Raw genomic sequence first — 18659 nt, 5'->3', positions numbered from 1 at the left:
TTGAACTCGAGACCTCCTGGTGAGCATGGACATGAAACGCACCACAGCTCACCAACTCCACTAGGGAGCTGTTGGTAAGACAATTGTATTCTCATACAACAATTTTATCTTGTTCTTCACTCCAAAAAAAAAAAAAAAAAAAGATCTATATACATGATAAGTTTCAATGTGAAGATCATTATATTTAAAAAATAGAGTATTTGAACTCTCCATGGGGGTGTGGGACCCACCTCTAGGGTGTGGGACCCATGAATCCGGATCAACTACCCACATGGGGACGGGTGGGGACAGATCTGACCCCTCCATGGGACATGGGTCCCACACCCCCATGGAGGGTTCAGATCTGTCCCCACCCATCCCCATGTGGGTAGCAGATCTGAACTCGGGACCCATGCCCCATGAACGGGTCAGATCTGTCCCCACCCGTTCCCATGTGGATAGTTGATCTGAATTCGTTAGGAGACTTGAACTCGAAATCTCCTGGTGAGCATGGACATGAAACGCACCACAGCTCACCAATTCCACTAAGGAGCTGTTGGTAAGACAATTGTATTCTCATACAACAGTTTTATCTTTTTCTTCACTCAAAAAAAAAAAAAAAATCTATATACGTGGTAAGTTTCAATGTGAAGATCATTATATTTAAAAAATAGAGTATTAGAAAATGACTAAAGTTTACATTAAAAGAAAATTGAATTATTGTTAATTCAAAATGAAAAGGTAACACACAAGGGATCATGAATAATTATCACCTCCAATTTGCGGGCACCTCCAATTCCTCTAATAGGAGGGAGTGGACCCCACCTTGGACAGTGTTTTCAGGTAGGGGGTAGGGTGGTTATTTTCGCCCCATGTGAGAAATTGGAGGGGACAGCGAATTGGAGGGGATAACGATTCAAGGGATCGTATTGTTGAGATGAAATACAAAATTTAAATTGTCTCTCTATACATCAAAATAGGGGTGTCAAAATTGGGACTGAACCAGGTAACCGGCTCGAACCGAACTGAGATCTTATTGGGCAGGTTTTGGATTGGAGTATTACAACTTCGAAACCAAATCGAACCACATCGGAAATTGAAAGAACCCAATATCAAAACAGGCCCAAAACCTAGACCAAAATCGAGACCAAACCGAACTACCTCGATAAGAAACCGATAACAACTTGAAACCCATTAAAAAAAATAGATTTTTTTCATAGTTTTATACAATTATGTATGTTAACCGAACCCAAAATGGACAAAAAACCAAAGCCAACCCGATACAAACTGAAACTGAACTTTTCTTATTGGTTTGATTTCGGATTCACTATTTTCACATCAAAATTGACTCAATCCAAACCAAAATCGACCCGAACCAACCGATCGACACCCCTACGTCAAAGCATCAAAATGTACATACAACCAAAGCTTCACTAGCTTAAACTAAGTAGACAACCTTCTCCAAAAAATACTGATAATAATATCTACAGCTAGACATCCTAAAGACAATGCCACGGGTTAGTCATTGATAGGATAAGCATGAGGGGGGGGGGGTCATAGGACCATTTTTATTTTATTTTTAGTTAAAGTCCACATTACTGTGCACACACAACAAAGTATGATGGAAGAATAAGGTGGTCCTTATATATATGGAGCTATGGAGGATGACTTTGTTGTTGTTTTTTTTTTTTTTCTGGTTAAGGATGACTTTGTTGTTATTCCCATTGGATGGATGAGATCTTTTCTAGGTCAGCCACATGTCACATTTAGTGGCTATCTCAACTCCATTGAAGTTCTTTTATTATCAAAAAAAAAAAAAAAAAAAACTCCATCGAAGCTCTTTCATGTATAATAGATTTTCAAATAATTTTTAAAGCAATAAATGGAAAGATCGGATAAAAAAAAAAATGAATAAATGATGATATAAATAACATGTCCATACAACAGACAACCACATGACATGTACAATATCCATCTTTATTTAATGGAGCTATAACATCCAAGGCCAAATTTACCAATTTTTCAATGTAATCAAATCCATTCACTTGAGTTTGGACCATGGATCCACAAATCTTTAGTTATCTATTCACAGTTTCTAAAATACTAGTTGAATTCCAAATAATTAAGCTTAAATTTTATGGTTTGCATGCTTAAATGGATGATTAGAACTAATAGAACTTTCAGGATTTTGGATTTCTTGTTGGGCAGTATCTTGTAAGATCTCTCTCTCTCTCTCTCTCTCTCTCTCTCTTAAAGAAAAAATTATATTCATCTAATTTTTTTCATTATAAAAAAAGAACCAAAGGCAGAGTTTAATTTAGGATGGTGAGGGGTAATATATCCAAATAAAAGAGAATTAAAGATAGTTTTTTGGGTAAATTACACATCACCCCCTGGTTTTCAAATGAAACTCAGATCACCCCCTGGTTTTTGAAAAAAAATAAAAACAACCCCTCTATAGTAATGGTGTTAGTCTGCTATTAGTTATTGGTGTGAAAGGACTATTTTATCCTTATACTAAAATACTAGAACTAAATTTACAATGCTACCCTTCCTTCATCTTCAACATTGGTCAAGAGTAGTTTAGAAATTTAAATTTATTAACTAGTTGACATCATCACTTTACAGTATAAAACTAACGATAGAAACTAATTTGTCATATTGGGGTCTAAACCAGGGGGTGATTTGAGTTTTTCAAAAATCAGGGGTGATCTGAGTTTTGTTTGAAAACCAGGGGTTGATGTGTAATTTACCCTAATTTTTTCCACTATGTCCTAAAAGAAAAAGAAAGGGAAATCTTCTCAAAGTCTATGACCATATCTCAAAATATCTTTGCAAATCGTCAAAATCTCAGTAAGGAATAGGAGTATCTTTGCATTAAGCATGAGCAATGATCTGAGAATCAAACTCAAAGATAGGTTTTTTATGTTGTTTTGACTTTTATCCCATCAAAATGCCTTCCCCATCATCTCCATATAGAGCAAAACAGCAATTCTTTTTTGAAAAGTCAATTTGTTGTTGGGTTGTAAACTACAGAATCTGTCTTGGTACAGATTCTATTAGATTATAATCAAGAGAAACGTTTTTATAGGTATGATCTCATTGAGCCCAGAAATCACCCTTTAGAAAAATATTTTATTCAACGATGTGGGCCCACTTGTGGGTCCATGAGTTTTTGGGCTTTATTAAACTGGATACATTTTATGGGTATTGGGCCAATTTGAAAAGTTAGGGAGATGGGGGAAGAAGTTTTGGGTTTGGCATTCAAAGGTTGTCATTTAAGAGGCCAAAGTTTAGAGGAAAAGAATTACAAAGCCCTGGCCTGTTTGGTTGCAAGGGAAGTGGGGAAATGGAAGTGAAAGAAAATATTTGCATTTTCTGTAAAATATATTTCATTCTTAGAGAATATATGAATTTCCCTTGCAGACAAAGTGCCAAACGCCAAAAGTGATTTTTCCTGTATAATATATTTAATATTTTTGGAAAATATCTGCATTTTCCTTGTAACCAAATGTAGGTGGCCCCCGTGAATTTACTTTGGTTTTGGCAGGGAATGTGACCGTGTCTAATACATGTTTTGTTTTTAAATTGATTTTGTTGTTTGAGTACTTTAATCAAATAGAAATGCAGATGAAATTATTTCAAGTCAGTATATCTTTTTAAGCTCTGTTTGTTTCGGGGTAAAATTTTTCTTTACTTCAAAATTTTTACTTAAAAAAAATTGACTTATAAAATTTTAAGGTAATTTACACATACCTCCCCTGAGGTTTGACGAAAGGATAAGTTTACCCCCTCAGTTTTGGAAAATTCTGCGTACCTCCCTGAGGTTTGCAAACGGTAACAAATAAGCCCATTCCGTTGGTTCATGACTAACTGTGTTAAAATTTAGATCTGAACTGACGGAATTACCCTTATAAGAAGAAACAGAAAAGAAAAAAAAAACTAAACAAAACAAAAAAAACTTGCAACTCATCTTTCCCAAAATCGATTGGGGAAGATGAGTAGCAGGTATGGGACACCACTATGTCGGTCTGAACTCTGAATAAGGCATTAGTTGTCAATCCATGGCAAAAAAAGACCAAAACCGCCATTTCCACCTCTAACTCACCACTTTGCACCATCAATAGATGCATCAGTTTAGAGGTTCCCTGAACCTTTTCTTCTAGCTATCTTCATGTGCACATACAGACCACAACTTCCTATCTTTTTCAAGAAAAAATAAAGCAACGATTGAACTGAACCCCCAAGGCGGCCAAGCCCCATCCCTCCTCTCTCTCTGTGCAATCTCTGTTTCTCTGTTTCTCTATTTCTCTCTACACGATTGAACGGTTACAACTTCTTTTCAGATCTGTTGTGGGTTTTCTTCTCAGGGAAAAAAGTGTTGAAGGAGATGATGGTTTGAGGACTGCAGAGTGTTTGAGAGGAAGATTGCTTGCAAAGAGAACAGCTTCAAGGGCTGCAAAAGAAGAAGCAGAGCTAATGAGTAACAAAGTTTGTTGCTTTTGCAATCTGTAGTAATCTTTGTAATCGTTCTTTCTTCTCATACAGTTCCCTGATTCTTATACATTTTATTGTAGTAGATTGAAGATTTTATTACCCTAATAAGATTTGCAACTTTTCATTGCTTTAGATTGATTTGGATGCCCTTCCTTTTTCATTGTTGATTTTGTCTTACAGTTGATAGAGTTGGAGAAACACATAAAAGCAGAGATAGAGGCCAAGGACAGAGCCGGCGAGCCTCAAGCATAAGAAATTCGAGGCTATTGAGCCCACCGACATACTATGGCAACGAACTAGAGATGATGTTGTTGGAGAGAGCGAGTGATTGAAGCTCAGAAGCGTTGAACAACGAGGCGGGTAGAGTTCCATTGAAGGAATTATTGGAGAGATCGAGATGGCGAAGGTGTTCGATCATGCCTAGGCCTTTTTCTTGTTGAGATAGTCCAACAGATCGCCCCATTACAGGCGAACAAATCAGAGTTTAGGGTTAGGGTTTGATTGTGAGGATCTTGAGGGAGATGGTGATGAGGGTGGAAAGAGTGATGGTGAAGATGCTGATGATTCGGTTCAGGCAAAGAGGTTGAAGAGGAGTGGTTGAGTGGCAAATGTTTAAAAATCAAAATCAATGGGGCGCTGGGATGGTTGCAACTTGCAACTCATCTTCCCCAAAATCGATTGGGGAAGATGAGTTGCAGTTTTGTTTTGTTTTTCTTTTTTTGGTTCTTCTTAGAAGGGTAATTCCGTCAGTTCAAATCTAAATTTTAACTCAGTTAGTCATGAACTGACGGAATGGGTTTATTTGTTACCATTTGCAATCCTCAGGGGGGTACGTAGAATTTTCCAATACTGGGGCGTAAAATTATCCTTTCATCAAACCTCAGGGGTGGCATGTGTAAATTATCCAAAATTTTATGTCTATAAGTTTTCCAATGTTTGTTTTATTATGGAAACAAACATTGGAAAACTTTTCAACATGTAAAATTTTACATTTACGAAGTAAAATTTATCGCATAAAATTTTCCAGGTAAAATTTTATGTCGAAACAAACGAAGTCTTTAGGGAAAAAGAAGTTGCCTGGTCGTGTAGATCCTGTGCCCAAACACATGAGCATGAGAAATTATTGCCCCACCCCCGTGAAATAAAATCTCATCCATATTGATAGCAATGCGTGCTCTCATTGGCCCCCACATTGGTGCAAGGGCTATGCGACTAGGCAGTGATAGATTTCCCCTTCTTTTATTTGCCATCAATCAATTTTTCTCCATATCCCCTTTTCTTTTTTCTTTTATGTCGTGAACAATGTCGATGTGAAATCTTCAAGTTATAAACTGTCAGAACAAATTTCATTTCTCAAAATTGTACTAGATATGTTTGTTAGTAAAATTACATAGATGAACACTTGGCCGGTTTTGTGTGGAAAGAGCAGGAGTCGACCCGAATTTTTATCCTGTCCGGTTCCCTGCTCGGTACAGTTGTCTAGTTCCTCTCATAAGGAGGCAAAAATGACGACTTCACCTCACTCGGGCAGTGTGTTCGAGCAGAGGGTTAGGTCATCATTTCCGGCCCCTTATGAGAGGAACCGGTCAATTGTACCGGCAGTGAACCGGAGAGGATAATGATCCGCGTGGATGCATGCTGTAGTTTGAATGGATTGTCAAGAAGTAACAAATTGCTTAATGTAAAGGACTATGACAGGGTGGACGTGAGAAATGTTTCAGTTATAATATGATGTGTGTATAATCATAGTGTGTGTTTTAATTCTATTTGTATTATTAAGAATACTAGGGACGTGATGTCTATTGCACATAGGTGGGCAGTGAAGGCGAGGGATGAGAAACTCTCTGGTCCTATTAATTCTAATGTGGAAACTGCTTCATTTTCTTGAGTATTGTAAAAAGTAAGCCAGATTTTCAAAGCCCAGCCCAGATGATTTGAGCCCAGGATGGGCAGAACCAGTTAGGATTTGATATCTTTTATGATGTGTTTAGATGTGAGGAAAAGAAAGAAAGAAAAGATATATAATAAGACAAAAATCATGATGGTCCAATGATTGATTTACGTGTCTATTCTTTGGATCCGGCTCCTCTCCAGGGAGCTCTGCGCCCATGGAGTGCTTAGGGGGCATCCAACGGCTGGGTTGCACACATCCCGATGCATGTCCAGTCAACCATCAGGATGTGTGCGGCACAGCACAGCCCAACGGCTGGATAACCCCCTGGGAACTCCCTGATCTCTAGGCTCCGTAGAGGTGAGCTCAATCCCTATTCTTCTCTTGGCTTGTGTAGGTCATATGTAAACTGAGCACTAGTTATTAATGGGTCTTCCTAGGCTTCACTGTACATAGTGAAGTGTAATACTATGTGGCTCCACCCGTGTACTGTCACGTGGTAGATAGTAAAATATAATACTTTGCATTGTGAAGAGTTATTCCATAAAATAAAAAAAAAAAAAAAAAACAGTTTTTCCATAGTATCCTCATAGTCTGAAGAATGCATGGTGAAGTCCTCACCATATGTATTGCCATGCGGTTCACTAGTCAATAATGAAGTGTAGATTTTGTGAGCATATGGATAGGTGAAGAGAGAAACCAATCTCCATCAAGTGACAATATTCGTTGCAGTAGCAAACTAGTGACAACATTCGTTGCAATACCAGAATTGAAGTAGGACATCAATGGCCTCGTCCTCATTTGTTGGAATGCACGAGTTAACGGTGAACAGTATGTCTTGTACCCTTTATTATTATTGATTTGTGATTCAAGGATGCATAGGCAAGATCATGATTTGTGTATATAAAAGAGAATTAATAATCCTTACAGTTTTTTCCACGTCTCCAAGTCTTCAGCATAGTGAAATGTTTCCAGGTGATCCCACCCATGAGCCATGTACTACTGTGTGGTAGTTAATGAAGCATAATATTTCACTAGACATAATGAAGTATAGTCACGTGGTTCTATTATTAGGTACTTGATCGATATGTCAAAAGCTCCGAAACTAATGGAACACATTAAATCAAGTCATTTAACCCATCGCATACTAAGTTGATCTAATCTAGCGTCCATACACTAGAGTGGACCCCTTTAAGCACACAATAGATCACCACGCTTCCATCAATTTCAGAGCTTTTGACTTATCGATCGAAGACCTAACACCCACCTAGTCTTTGGTATGCATAGTTTTTCCTTAGCATCCTCCTTGTCTTCAGACTTCATTATGCATAATGAAGCGTTGTCATGTGGCCCCACCTATGTACTGCATGTCACTAGGAATAGTATATGTAGTTTTTTCCATTATTTATTCTTATCTCCATTCCGAGCTTGTCACATGGTTACCACATTATTCATGATTTTTTTTTTGGGGGGTATTCACATTTATGATTCAGTTTGATTCCTTCCAAGTCATGAATTATGTTTGATGGGTTGTTGAAATTAAAATACCTAGGCTCAATATGGTATTTTTTCACTTGGGTTGGTGAAGTAGGAAACTCAGCTAGGTAAAAGATCTATCGATCTCATAAAAAAGAAAAACTTGGTAAAAATCTATGCAGCGCATTAATTTATAAAGGAGAGGGATAGGTATACCGCCCGTGTGCGGTAAACTAGTAAGGAACACCAATAGTGGCGGAGGATGAGATATTATATAGAAAGGGTAAAAGAGTGATTTTAAAGGGGTGAGGAGAAAGAGAGACGCAATGGGTGTTAGATTATGATATATTGATGGTGTGTCCAAACTTTTATCTTGATTTAATTTGGGGAAGTAGTTTTTTGTCCGGGAGTATGGCCTACGCCAACACTCCCATGTGTCCATTTCTAGAAAAAAGAATACCCAGTGCACGAGGATCCCGCCACTGCTGGATCTAGGAAAGATCATTATGTATACAGCCTTACCCTTATTTTCACAGAGAGGCTATTTCTAAACTCAAACTCGTGACCACTTGGTCACAATGGAGCAACCTTACCGTTGCATGAAAACTTACCCTCTTTCCCATGTGTCTATCACCTTCCTCCTCAAAACAAGGGGCAGAGCGAAGAGGTATTTTTTCCATATAGGAAGGAGAGAGAGAGACTCATAGGAGTGGTGGTGTGGGCCACAACCCCGGAGAGAGTTCTTTTTTCCTTTAATTTGATAAAGGGATCTTCTATTTTCCAAATATGATTCCACCAATCAGGATGATCGGCCGATTTGGATTCGTATTCGTATTGGGAGTACTGTTTCCATAGCAATGTAACGGTTGGGACCAAGGTAAATTTTTTTAAAAAGAATTCATATTTTCAAAGTAAAAGGGGCAAAAGCGTCTGATCCCATATCTATGCCATGTATATTATTAAGGACAAATCTGTGTTAAAAAATAAAATTTTATTATATTAAAGGAAAAAGGAATGTCACCCGGTCTTGCACTGTGGCAAATACCTGCATCTGGACACAACCAAATACAAAATGACCATCCCACCCCCATAGAAAGACTGGTAAATACACATCATTACACGCCACAGCATACGACCGGATGACGTTCTCTCTTTTTTTTGTATAAATTGAGAGCATAACCATGGTTTTAGTGCACGGTTTTGGATCAGGTATTGATCAGCAAAACCAATACATAATATGTCGGCATGGACCAATCATAACAAACAAATTTACCCCTGATTTTTTCTTCAAAAATGGGTTTCTTTTACTGATCTTCCTCTTGTTCGTTACGTTTCACTGATAAGATATCGACACAATATCGAGATTGGTGACTCGCAAAACCCGATACATGTGATATGATACCAATACCTCGCATAACTGTGGTAAACGTCTATCGATGACAGGTGGTCTCAACTCTGGATTCCCGTGATTCATCCCAGTTGGTGAGTGATCACATCATGGTGGATGAAGAGATTCTCTCCATCATAAAAAATATAAAAAAAAAACCTTTCTCCAAACAAGAATAAGTTCAGATCAATCTCTCATAGATCAACCAATTCAACTTATGGGTCACGGAGTCACGGTAACTAATCCGCCCCAGGTTTTGTAAGGAGGCTAAGTTCTTGCCCATTCCGGTCTTAGTGGGCCTTCTCCATTACATAGCACTTAATGGGGCTCTTGAGCCCATTGGGCCATTTCGTCATCGGTCCCACAGCCTCGCATGCCTCGGACCATTTGCACGATACGCGCTTCGCGTTAATTGTTTAATTATTAGAATATTCAAATAATTGATGGGCTCTGCTGGGAATGAGAGGAGAACTTGTCAACGCTACTGTGTCAAAAGGTCATCCAATTGGACGGTTGTCCACATCGTTAGCTGGCACCTGATTAAACCCAACAAAAGGATTACCTCATCATCCAATTTACCTTTATACCCCCGGAAGTTCTTCAAATTTCCCGTTTTATGCCCCTCCCTTTCTTCAACTCTGCACATTTCATCGGAATTCGGAAATCTCTCTTTCTCGAATTCTTTTCCAAATTTCAAAGACTACAAGCCAAAAAAGGGGAAAGAAAATTAATAGATACAAGTAAATCAGAGAGAATATTATCATCAAACCATATTTTTGTCCCATAACTCAAGAATCTCTCTTGATTTGTGACTGAATGGTCATGGAGATGGTAAATCTCCACAGAGATTGTGATTCAGGAGATCCAAGTCTCCAAATCGTTGGGTTCAACAAACTTCCATTTTTTCTTCTTTTTAAATAAAATACAATTTTTTTTTTCTTTTCATTTTTCTCTGATTCATCATCAGACTCTAACGATCTTCGCAGCTTTGACGACGGGATTCTCGCGCGCTATAGCCTCACGACCGGCAGTCTTGTAATCGTAACTGCACACGTGGCGATCAGAGTACCTATGCTCCGAACAGAACAAATCCCCGCACCTGCACCGGAACCCCGTCAACCCTACCTTCCTCCTGCAACCGGAACACCGATACACCTCTCGCCGGGGACTGATCGAAGCTTTTCTCTCCGCCGATCCAGCCACCGTCGTCTCCTGCAACGTCCGTTCTCTCCGAGTCTCCGCTAGCGGTGGATCCGATTCAGATCTGGACGGCGATCGAGAGGAGCTGGATCTGGACTTCTTTTCCTGAGAAGAAGAGAACTTGAGGGGTTTCAGGACTCCTGCGTTAGGCTTGAAGCAGTTCTGGCACATGTTGTTGGTAGCTGGGTTACCAGGGAAACCACAACCGTTGGTGCAGAGGGTAAGGGTTTCAGGTACCTTGAATTCCGTCTCTTCTTTCTCCCTCTGAGCCATTTTTTCGATCTGAGATGAAGAAGAAGAAGAAAACTACAGATCTGATCAAAATAAAAGAGAAAGAAAGAGAAAAACTGTTTATGGGTTCACCGTTCAAGGATTTGTTTGAACGAGTTGGGAGAGGATTAGAGGAACGAAGGGCATCGTTAGGCGGATGGTTCTCTTTTATGGGATTCTAAGGTCGGTAATGGGCTAATCGCTATAGAATATGGGCCTCTTTCCAACGCGCATCAAACGTTCTTTCCAATTGATTTTACTATACTACCCTCACTAACTTTCTACCAAAATGTCTTCTTTCTTTATCAGCCCTGACGTGTTCTCACTCATGCATGCCCCACGGGCTAAAGTGGCCAACAAAGAATTCCCAATGGGCCACCCGGTCCATCCCGGTCAATTCAAATTGGATCCGGTACAATAACAGATTTGATGTTGGGTAATTTAAGTTGGACCAAATCATGCGCCTGAACCGGGTGTATCTGGCCAGATCGGAGTAAGATATTAATGATGAATGAACGGGGACCGCGGGAAGCTCCCCCAGTTTGTATATGATTAATGGTTAAAAAATATGGGGATGCAACCTTGGACGGTGAGGGACAAAAATGGAATTTTACATCATCCTCGTACCCCACCGTTTTTAGTGACGGAACCCATTTTCTTTTCTTTCTGTACTTTTATCTCCTCCACTCTCCAGCTTTTAGCCGCCCGATCTGACCGTCCTTTTCCCTCCTTTCCCTTTCGGAGGAGTCGCTCTCGTTCCCACTCACCGTACACGTGGAAATGCGGATCGATGCTCACGTGTCTGTGCGTGTAGCCAGCTAAGCTGCGCTAGGCTCCTGTCGACCTTTTCTCCTCGCAACGCCACTATCAATAGCGTAGTGCCTACGCGCCTCGATGTCTCGATGATGCGCATTCTTACAGTTCCAGTAGACCATTTCAACGCGATCTGGGTCCCACTGTGACATCTGACGCTTCTGGAACGCGCGTGGAACAAGTTACTTTATCCCCATAGTCCAAGAGCTTTGCAAGGCACATTCCATCTAACAGAGTAGATGTGATGTGCGGCTCATGGTGGGATGAGAAAGGGTGGGCCCCAGATTCCCAAGAAGTCAATCCTTATCAAGTGTCCACGTAGGCATCAGGCGGGATTCTCCGACGATGTCGTCGAATTTGAAATGACTCAATGTTGCTCGATCCTTGCAATTCTGAAGAGTGTTCCTCTGCATATACACCTCCACATGCATATTAGGTACCAACATTTGTCCTATTTTCTGTCAAATAAAAAGTGAAGTAGGGTAAATGGGACAACCCCTTGATGCCGCTTATCTGTTTGTTAGTATATCAAAATATCATAGTCTAATCTGAAAAATACTTTAATATTTTTTTTCCTTCGTATTCATATCTAGTAAAAAATTATTAATTCATGTCAAGAAACTTCTAACCATATCAGAATTCCTTTTATAAATATGCTGATGCCATGTAGTAGAAAGATATACTTTAGTTTTGATACCTTAGAGGACATACAATAATCCATGAAATAAGCCCAACACAATAAAACTGTAGGGAAACCTTATATTCGTACCGGAGGTGAAAAAGTAGTGTAGAATGTTGATGTTATTTTGCAACTGGAAAAAAGTGAAAAAAAAAAAGGAGAAACAAATAACTAAAACATCATTAGGTCACGCTCTCTTATAATGTTTCATATTGTAATAGAGGAAAATTAAGTTGGATACTCATTAATTTTGTGCACCGTTGTGTCAGGGCACAAGGGCCATGTGTCTGATGCAACTGGGTAGTGTTCTTTCTTCCATATTTTATTTATATTAACCATTATTTACCATTCCACATGAAGGAATGAATCTAATGATGTTCATATTACATACCCAATTTAATATGATGTTCAAGACAAACTATTATACTATGACATGGTACTGACATATTAGTATTACATTTAAGTATGGTAAGAAGTTAATCAACATGAGATAATGGATTTCATGCATATAAAATAACACCATTAGTAAAATAATTTTTTTTTTTCTAACTTGAATGTCATCTAGTATTACAAATAAGCATTATCAGCATAATCAAAGAAAAGTTGGTATAATAAATATAGGAGTACGCGTTGGAGCATCAACAGAGATAGGATTAGGATTAGGGATAGGATGGTCATTTCGCTCCCACCCTGTGTTTGGGTGCATGAGTCATGTTCCCTAACAAAATCATTTTCCCCAATAAATATTGTAATACCTATGATAACATATTGATAATTATTGTCAGACGATAATATGACAGAAATATATTAAGAGTTAGAATTTGATCAATTATATTTGAAAGCTGTTGAGTAGTTAATGTTGAAGAAGAAGAAGAGACCAAAAATAAAAACAAAAAAAAGCCACCTATTCGAAAGCCCGGTGTCCGTCTACATTCTTGTTTATGTTTCTCTCCTTCTCCCTATAAAATGATCTCCTTGCCTCCCATAGATTGAACCAAAAGAGGGTGTTAATTGGTCTTGTGCAGGTGTAGGAGTCGTGCGCTCAAATAAAGAACACTTACCCTTTTCAAAAAGTGCAAGATCAACATATTATTGGTGTGAGAAGCAAAATCTCATACGCCAAGACAATGAGAGCACGGAATGAACACTACACATCCCGTAAAAACCCATATATCAAGGGAGAGAGAGAAAGAGAGAAAATAGATAGGCGCATGATATCGGACACATAGAGATCATTTTCCCTTAGAACATTAAATAACCTACTATACAAAAATTTCTACTAGTCAATGTGAGCAAGAGTGTGCATGTCTCTTATAAATTTGGTTACGAAGGACATTCATTCAGCTTTTTTGTTTTTTTTTTTTTTTTTGGTAAAAGCATTCAGCTTCTTCTTTATTAAAAAGAGGAAAAGGTTCATGTGATGCACGGCAGATTTTGTGCAACGATGATTCGTCAAATGGGAGGTGGGTTTTTGACTGTACATATAACCTTTTACCATTAAAAAATAAGCTAGTGTTAAGTAAGGGTTGTATGAAAAATATTGAAAAGATCAAAAGTGGGGAAAATGTGCTGACATCATCATTACGTAGGCCTGATTTGCTAAATACTCAAAATGGGAGACCATTTGTTAAAAAAATCTTCCAAGATATTTGATTTACCACTAATAAGCAGGAAGGTATGTGCCACACACATGCACGTATGTAGGCCCCATACAAGCGAGATGATTTCATTTTTAAAATATTTAATTGGAACCGGTCATACTTTTATCCCTATTAGTTTTGCATATTAAGAAAAAAAGAAGCTGATGATGCTAGAGTGTAAATTTTATCTTTTCACATAATCTTATTCCAAAAAAAAAAAAAAAACATTTTTTCTTCTTTTTTTTTTTATCGAAAAAAAAAAATCTTTTCACATAATGAGATGTGGGGTTTGTATTGATATTCTCTCTCTTGGTCTAATCTATGTGGGGTTTATATTGATATTTTCTCTCTGTACTATCATTGGTGTGGAGTGTAGATTCCTCCTACTAACATCGTGGAGAACCCTCTCACTTGAAAGAAATATCAAATATGTTTTTAATTTAAGTTTTATTATCATAAAAAATAAATAAGAAAACCCAATTTTATACGTATATTCGAATATAGTATTGTTTTCTTTATGTATGAGGTCTTTTATCATGTATGGTATTTTCTTTTTAGCTTTTTCATAACTTTTACTAAATTCACTTCCTTACATATTTCAAGAATTTTTTTTCCCTTTATAACACCTTGATAAGATTTTTCATGGTGTAATTGGCCTTCGAGGGCTTACTTATGTACATGTCCCAAACGAAAAAATATTTGATGATCATAGAATTTTAAGGGGAGTTTGGGAAATCTCACCCAGAGTACTGTATGTGTAGCAATGATTTGTGAAGTTCAGAATTTGGGTTTCTAACACTAAAAGGAGAGAAAACATCTAGCTATCAACTAAGGGCCATTGAAGAGGACATTGTGATAGTTTGCCAGACAAGTAAACTTTAAACACATAGTCTCCCGATCCGAGATCAATGATTTACAATTGATGTTAGAGCTTCCTTTGAGCTTGAAGGCGATATTTCGCTTGGAGGTAAAGAAGGTACAAGTTCAACAATTTACTTATGAGTATAAGATGCCACGGTTCTTTTAGGTAAACTTGAAGTTTTGGATCAATATTTTTTTTGGATTAAGAGCTTGTATAATAGGGGGGAGAATTAGGGGATGGGAAGAGACCCCAAGGTGGTTTGAACTCATGACCTCTTATTTGAGGAGTTGGTCTTTTGCCAATTGAGCTGACCCCTTAGGGTAGTTTTGGATCAATATTGATTGCTAGTACATTAGAAGCAGTATCCTCAATGTGGGACGCAAAGCACGATCCATATCATTGGTGTGTGGTGGCTTCATCATCAACAAGATCAGCCCAACATGATGAAGGACGTGAAGCAAGCAGTTTCTCTTTAAAGGAACCAATAGAGGAAGATATAATCAAAGTACTAGGAGGTATAGACGAGCAAGGGGCCGGTTGCATTGTCCATGATTAGGAACAAAATTCTACGGATCAAAGGCTAAGGAAGAGGGAGGGGAGTGATGGTTAACAAGAACTTCCATATTAGTCCGTTCATATTTCAAGACATTCTTTTGAGATGTTCAAGATGATATTTTCAATATTAAAACATGATTACTTTATTTAATTGCTCCTTATTATATTCTCCAAAGATTTTTAAGACATAATATAAAAGAGTTTTAAAAAATAAGTTAAAAATGGCGTATCATTATGTCATTATCAAAAAGTGACATTGTCATACATATTTTTTCGATATAAATGTAAAGACACTATTATTTTCATTAAAAAAGAATTATGTATCATATCAAAAAAAAAAAACCTCTTGAAGTGTGTCGATCTAAAAAGACAAATGTTTTCATGCAAGATCATGCGTATGCACGATTGACATTAAATGCAGTTAGATTAGTATAAATATCAATTTAAAATGACATAAAGACTCCTACCTCCCTATTTCATAGAGTCTACAGGAGAATCTCTGTGGACACTTACATTTCCCATGCTATTAAATTTAAATAATATTAAACTGCGGAACAGCATTGCTGGATGTGATAAAAGACTATATGGGTGTGGTGGAACCTACTTAAAAGAATAAAAGATGGAACCCATCCAATAGTGGCGTCAGATTGAGGGCTTGAGCTGAAGGTCAAAAGGGCAATCCGGTGGTTCGGTGGGTAATGGCATCTCGTCGACCCGCAAGTCTGACACGAATTGTTACGCGTGATTATATTTTCCCTTTTTGTGGAAAGTGGAAACGCGCCAGGGGTGAAGAACTACGTACAACTAGCGCCAGTTGTATGGTTGCACGCCAATCGTCAAGTAGATTCCTCTTTTATGGTTGACAGTTCGTCTAGAGATATAAATGGATGGAATGCAGATTGGACGTGATCGGATCCAAGATCTCATGATCACATATGGATATCACTAAACCAATACGAATGCAAATCGGTTTCCCATTTTTTCACTATTTGTTTACACGTTTGACTTGGATATCCCAGAACTGCCTTGTTTTTAATCCATTTCTGTTGTCTTTAACTCTTTTCCTCATTCTCTAAAACTTATCGAATCTTAAAAATCCTCAAGATCATTATCCGAATCTGAATCAAATAGATTATGTTCCGCACTATCCGAATTTGGATCCATATACCCTTGACCAAATACTGATACTCCTAAACGGATATGGATAGTTATTGAATTCGGATTTTCAGCTATCTATTTATATCCCTGGTTCGTCCGCCTATAAGTAAGGTTCCTTCATAATAGTGGAAGACTGAATAATGAAAAGTTCTATTATATTGGGGAAGAGTTTGCTAGTCTAATCGGCCACATTTTTACTTTTAGGTATCGGGAGTAACCAATATTGCATCGGTGGTATGGGAACAAGGGATGGCAAAATGTTCAAATTATAAAATGAAATAAAATAAAAACTTTATATTGAAATTTGGAGGGGTTTGGCCTGATATGGCCGATCTGTATATGTATCAATATTGAATGATGACTGATAATAGTGGTGATACTATGCACCAAGGCCGTGTTCGATATGCATTCTTGGAATCTATTTTTGATCAATTTTATATTCTCAGACGATAAAAATAACTATTTTTGTGACAAACCTAAAACCCCAGGTCTAATCGACCAAGATAGTATGAGGACATGGGAGGGAAAGAAATCAGATATTGTAGACACTTAATCTTGTGGGGGAGAAAGGTTATTCTATTTTTATGGTTTGCTGTTTAAGGGAAAATTATCGCCCCCGGTGTTGTGCGCATCGTGCGGCGCAGCACCACCCATGTGTGCATAGTTGGCCCCACCATGCACACATGGGCGGTGCTGCACCGCATGATGCGCACAGCACCCCCCCCCCCCCAATACTGGGGGCGATAACGATCCCTGTTCTAGACCATTATATCTCATCTCTGCTTATTTTTGTATTATATTTAGATAAAAGTGTGACAGTATTGACGTGTTGATATGCTTGTAAACTCGTGCCAAATGATTTTATTCCCTATGTTTGCCATTGTAGTAGTTTCAAATGATATGGATAGCTAATCCCTCATGGATTAGTTAGATGTTAATTCTATATTAAAAATTCAATTGTATACCTATATAGAGGCGTTGTTTCATGCTCGGGATTGCATGGCGGCACTTGTTGCACCTAGACACATGGGGGCAAGGTGCAACGGTCATTTTGGTCATTCAAGGGAGTGAGATGATCATTTTGTCCATTCCCATGTATCTGGACGCATCTGCACCCCGAGTGCAAAGAATATTTGCACGCCTATTAATTATGGATGGTTCATAATTTTAGCTCTTATTTTCTATATTTTAACCATATTTTTGACTTTCTTTTTTCTCCATAAATAAAGCTCGGATTGGACTCATAGTTTACAGATAAATAAAAAAAATCACGGAATCTACTTGTGTGGTAGATTTAAAGGCACACAAGTGGACTACCAAGTGGCAAAAAGGATAGGGAAAGTTGGTTCAATTTTAATCCGTAAGTCATGGGGAAAAAGTATCAATACGTATTTACATAAACACCCTTGACAAGTCAACCTCCTTTGCAACCTTTTATGTGTTAGGTTAGGAGTTCTATTAAAAATAAAGAAACATCACATCAGGAAAAAAAAAATGAAGAAAAGTGCCTACGATGAGTTGATGACTCATGAAACGTGAGATTGGAACAGTTTTACATTAATTTTGTTTGCTAAGATGTGACATCTCTTGTTAAGCCAGCGGTGTCGGGTGCGGGCCTGTGGGGCTCCGATTGAAACCCTCACAGGAAGTCACATTTTTTTTTAGGCCTCATGGGCTGAAAGGGATAAGCTGGTAGGAAAAGCAATTATAAAGCGAAACATAAGGGCGTGTTTGTTTGTCAGGAATAGGTTGATCGATAACAAAAGGCGTACCCAATGCATGAGGTTGTGGTTCTTACATGGAGTAACCTTACTGTTGCACCAAGGTTTGCCCTTTGAATAAATTGATCGATGAATGATAAAATTGGTGGTAGTAATAGTGTAGAGTTAGTTAAAACACAATGGATCGAAGCTTCAGCTGATATACATTGACACTGGAACCAAATAGGAAATACCTTAAACAATCAAGAAAGAGGGTTTTTAGCACCTACATTGTGTTTGGGAGGTCCATATGATCAAGAAGAAGAGAGAGAATGTTAATGCGGAACCCACGTAGTTAAAATATGAGAAGACGTGGAAAAACATCTCCACCTTGTCGATGTGAAGATATTTCTCTCAACAATCAAATATAAAAATGATAATTATTATTTAACCTTTGTGATATAAAGTTAAGATCTTTTGTTTTTTTGTTAAGAAAAAAGTGTTAAAGATCAAGGATTAGGAAATTTGGGGAAAAAATAAAATAAAAATATC

The 18659-nt window shown here is 38.0% G+C and overlaps 1 protein-coding gene across 1 annotated transcript; it reads right to left on the bottom strand.

Moving 5' to 3' along the window:
- Positions 1-9949: 9949 nt before the first annotated feature.
- LOC122644148 (zinc finger A20 and AN1 domain-containing stress-associated protein 5-like) lies at positions 9950-10797 on the bottom strand. The gene has a single exon (XM_043837764.1). The coding sequence runs from the start codon at positions 10701-10703 to the stop codon at positions 10194-10196; it is 510 nt and encodes a 169-aa protein (XP_043693699.1). The 5' UTR covers positions 10704-10797; the 3' UTR covers positions 9950-10193.
- Positions 10798-18659: the final 7862 nt, after the last annotated feature.

This window comes from Telopea speciosissima, chromosome 10 (genome assembly GCF_018873765.1).
Source record: "Telopea speciosissima isolate NSW1024214 ecotype Mountain lineage chromosome 10, Tspe_v1, whole genome shotgun sequence".
Lineage (NCBI taxonomy): Eukaryota > Viridiplantae > Streptophyta > Magnoliopsida > Proteales > Proteaceae > Telopea > Telopea speciosissima.
The sequence above is the reverse complement of the archived record's forward strand: the minus strand, read 5'-3'. Positions and strand labels throughout refer to the sequence as shown.

Excerpts from the sequence above, each read along its gene's own strand:
- LOC122644148 (XM_043837764.1), bottom strand. The coding sequence starts at position 10,703 with ATGGCTCAGAGGGAGAAAGAAGAGACGGAATTCAAGGTACCTGAAACC.